A 3266-nucleotide genomic window follows, 5' to 3' on the forward strand; every position below is an offset into this window, starting at 1 on the left:
GTACCCTCAGAGGATGCTCCACTTGATGTGCTCGTCTTGCTTGCTTGATGTGGATGGCTCTCCAATATTGTGCACAAATGGAATGGATTTTGAGTTTGATAAGAATGAAATGATTAAGTGTGGGTGAGATATGATTTGGACATGATAAGGTTGCTAAGATGATTTCCTAGGCTCAAAAGGGCAGCATGAGATTACTAAACTTGGAGAGATGATGAATGAAGGGGTGGAGTCCTCAATTTATAGGAAGAGGAGAGGAAGAATGGATGGTTAGAATGGATCCAAGATGAAGGGCTAGGATTGCTTGTGAGCTCACACAAGGTCCAAGAGAGGGTGTGGAGACCAAGAGATATTCCTTAAAGGCATTTCTTGTCTCCACACTCCACAAGGTGCATTGGGAAGACTTCCCAAGGTACCTTGAGAAGAGAATGGTGCATGGAAAGACTTCCTTATGTGCCTTGAGAGGAGCAAGGGATGTGACCTTCCTTGAAGAATGGAGAGGAGGAATTAAAAATTCTCCAAAAAGGGATGATCATGGGGATTAGAGGAATAAGAAGGAAGTAAAAATTCCTTGGGAGAGGAGATGCCTAGAGGATTGTGAGATTTTGAAAATCTCACATTCACCTAAGAAAAGAGCATTAAAAGCTAGTAGTTGGATGGAAGGGACAAGAGGTTGACTTTGTGGCTAATCAAGATGATTAGCCACTAGCAACTCATTAGGAGAGAATTAGAGGAAGAATTAGGTGGAATGAGATTTGTAGGAGGATTTGACTAGGAGAGATAATTAGTGAGGGAATTAAAAATTAGAAGAATAATGTTAAGTGGGTTTAGGGAGTTTCTAGAAGACTTTATTAGGCTAATGATAGATTAGGAAGATGATTTGGAGGAGTCATGTGGGTTAACTAATTAATTGAATTAATTAGCTAAGATGAAGATTTATGAGGATTCCACCTTTAGAAGAATAGAGGGAGGGATTGATTTATTAAATAAATCAGCCATATACCATAGTGACAATATTAATTTTAATTAATTAATATTGAGGAGAATTCGAATTGACATAATTAATTAATTATGTGAGGAAATTAAAAATAATTAAAATAATTATTTTTAAGTGTCTATATTTTGCCCCTCTTTTATGCAGCGGCAAATTTGGTGATGTGTAGAAGATAAAAGAAGGAAAGGATGCCCAAGCGTAAAGCATGGGAGGTGTATGCCCCCTCGAGAATTTTTTCGGAAAAAAAAGAAGAAAATTCTCAAAAATAGAGGAAGGAGAATAAGAGTGGTTGGGATAAATGAGGAAGATATATGGAGTAGTCGGGAAGAATTTGGAAAGAAGAATAGAAGATGGGAGACCGCGGGGGAAAATAGGCCCTCACGAGGGCCCATATAAGCCACAACGGGCCTAATGAGGGGTCATTGTCACACACAAACCTTGAACCTACTCAGAGCCAAGGAGAAGAGAAGGAGAGATGGACCGTATTCCCATTTGTGATCATCACACCAAGAGGATTCAGCGATTCGACTAACCGACGAGTTATGGACCACCGGTGAGTAGGTCTATGCCTCTTTTGAAATTTTTGATTTTAGGCAAGTTTTAGGGCTAGAATTAGGGGTGAAAATTAGACGAGGCACTCGCGCTGATCACTATTTCAGTGCACGCGATTCTAAATCAGCATGAGCGCTAGCGAATAGTGTGGGTGCACTATAAGGGCTGGCTAGGATAGGGGATTTTGGGAGGGAAATGTGGGGATCGACGCGAAAGCCCGTGCTTCAGCACGGGCATTCGTGCTTCGATGCGGGTGCTAGCACTTTAGTGCGGGTGCTCAAGGGATTACGCGGGCACTCGCGCTGAAGCACGGGCGCTCGCATTGACGGAGTTTAGAAGGGGGAAAAGGAGGAAAGCGGAGCTCTGTTGGTGCGAGCGCCTACACAATGACGCTTGCGTCACGGTTTTGGCGCAAGCACTGGGTAAATCAGTGCGTGCACTTGGGAAGGGGTAGATGTACTTTTTGCTTAGAATATTTTTTGGCATGGGAGAAAGGGGTATGGTTGGTTTCAAAGGTCAAGAGGGGGTTTTGAGATATGATAGTAATGATTTGGTGTAATGGATGCAGGTGGAGAGGGGACCACTGGCGTCGAGGGAGCATTGGCCAATGACGATGAGTCTGTATCATGAGTTAGGCCGCGATGAACTGGAGGTTCTAAATGCATTGGGACTACATTATGTAGGTAGGTGGCCTAGGATATGGGCACACACTACTATGATGACTGCATTAGTGGAGAGGTGGGATAGTCAATATAACATCTTTCATTTACCAACTGGAGAGGCGACAGTGACCCTACTAGATGTTTGGAGGATCTTGAAGATCCCTGTTCGTGGTGTGATCCTTGAGTATCAGTTGGATGCGGTCGATTTTTATCTAAGGGAGGTGTGTGAGTACAAGACATCACCGATGCTAGATAGGAGCAGGATGCACTTGGGCCGAGTGATGGGTATTTGGCAGATTCCTCGGTTGGTTTTGGTGATATGCGACTTTTTGAGTGGGTGGATCCTACCAGATTTGGGTGGACACAGATTTCCTCTAGGGTGGAGCCGATGTGTTTATTTCATGGTACATGATGGCGTTCAGTATGCATGGGGCTTCGCGATGCTGACCCAGCTTTATCATGATATGCACCTGGTGACCTACAAAGAGTATGTCAGTTTATCGGCAGGGGTGACATTATTACACATTTGGGCATGGGAGCATATTGTAGTGACTCCCCCAGTGGGGGTTCAGGATAGGCGGCCATGACAGCTGTTTGTGGATAGGTACAGGGGACTGTTGCATTATACACATACAACATTGGTGTGGTTTTGGAGGTGGGTCCTAGATGAGCTAGTGCAGTTCACCCAGAGGCCATTTTGGGGTGTGAGTGGTGGAGGGATGACTGGTAGTTGCACTGGACAGGAGTTGAGATGTGGATTTTTTGCAGGTCGGTCTATATCATGGAGTACTATGCTCCATTTAGGGTGGCCTGACAGCTTCGGCAGGTGCAGGATATAGTGGGCGATATTCCAATGTATCCCCAGATTACACGGGAGGTGAGATATTGGGGGCCTACAGCGAGTCCCTTGGATGGGCGGATGAGCTTCCAGATAGATTTTCACATAGTCTGGGATGAGTGGATGGTAGCAAGGGAGGACCCAAGAATGACAGGTGGATATAGGAGCTGGTGGGAGGGGCACTTGCCAGTGCAGCTTACCATTCCTAGGGTTTTGGATGATG

General features: G+C 44.9%; 1 protein-coding gene across 1 annotated transcript; it reads left to right on the plus strand.

The window, feature by feature from the left end:
- Positions 1-1929: 1929 nt before the first annotated feature.
- Positions 1930-2792, plus strand: LOC131857169 (protein MAIN-LIKE 2-like). The gene is made up of 2 exons (XM_059209348.1): positions 1930-1965; positions 2112-2792. Exons 1-2 carry the CDS (start codon positions 1930-1932, stop codon positions 2790-2792), a joined length of 717 nt encoding a protein of 238 aa, XP_059065331.1.
- The last annotated feature ends 474 nt before the right edge of the window (positions 2793-3266 follow it).

The sequence above is a fragment of the Cryptomeria japonica genome, chromosome 1, assembly GCF_030272615.1.
Source record: "Cryptomeria japonica chromosome 1, Sugi_1.0, whole genome shotgun sequence".
NCBI lineage: Eukaryota > Viridiplantae > Streptophyta > Pinopsida > Cupressales > Cupressaceae > Cryptomeria > Cryptomeria japonica.

Excerpts from the sequence above, each read along its gene's own strand:
- LOC131857169 (XM_059209348.1), top strand. The coding sequence starts at position 1,930 with ATGACGCTTGCGTCACGGTTTTGGCGCAAGCACTGG. Across the intron at positions 1,966-2,111 it reads GGTTTTGGCGCAAGCACTGG|GTGGAGAGGGGACCACTGGC; the intron begins GTAAATCAGTGC and ends TAATGGATGCAG.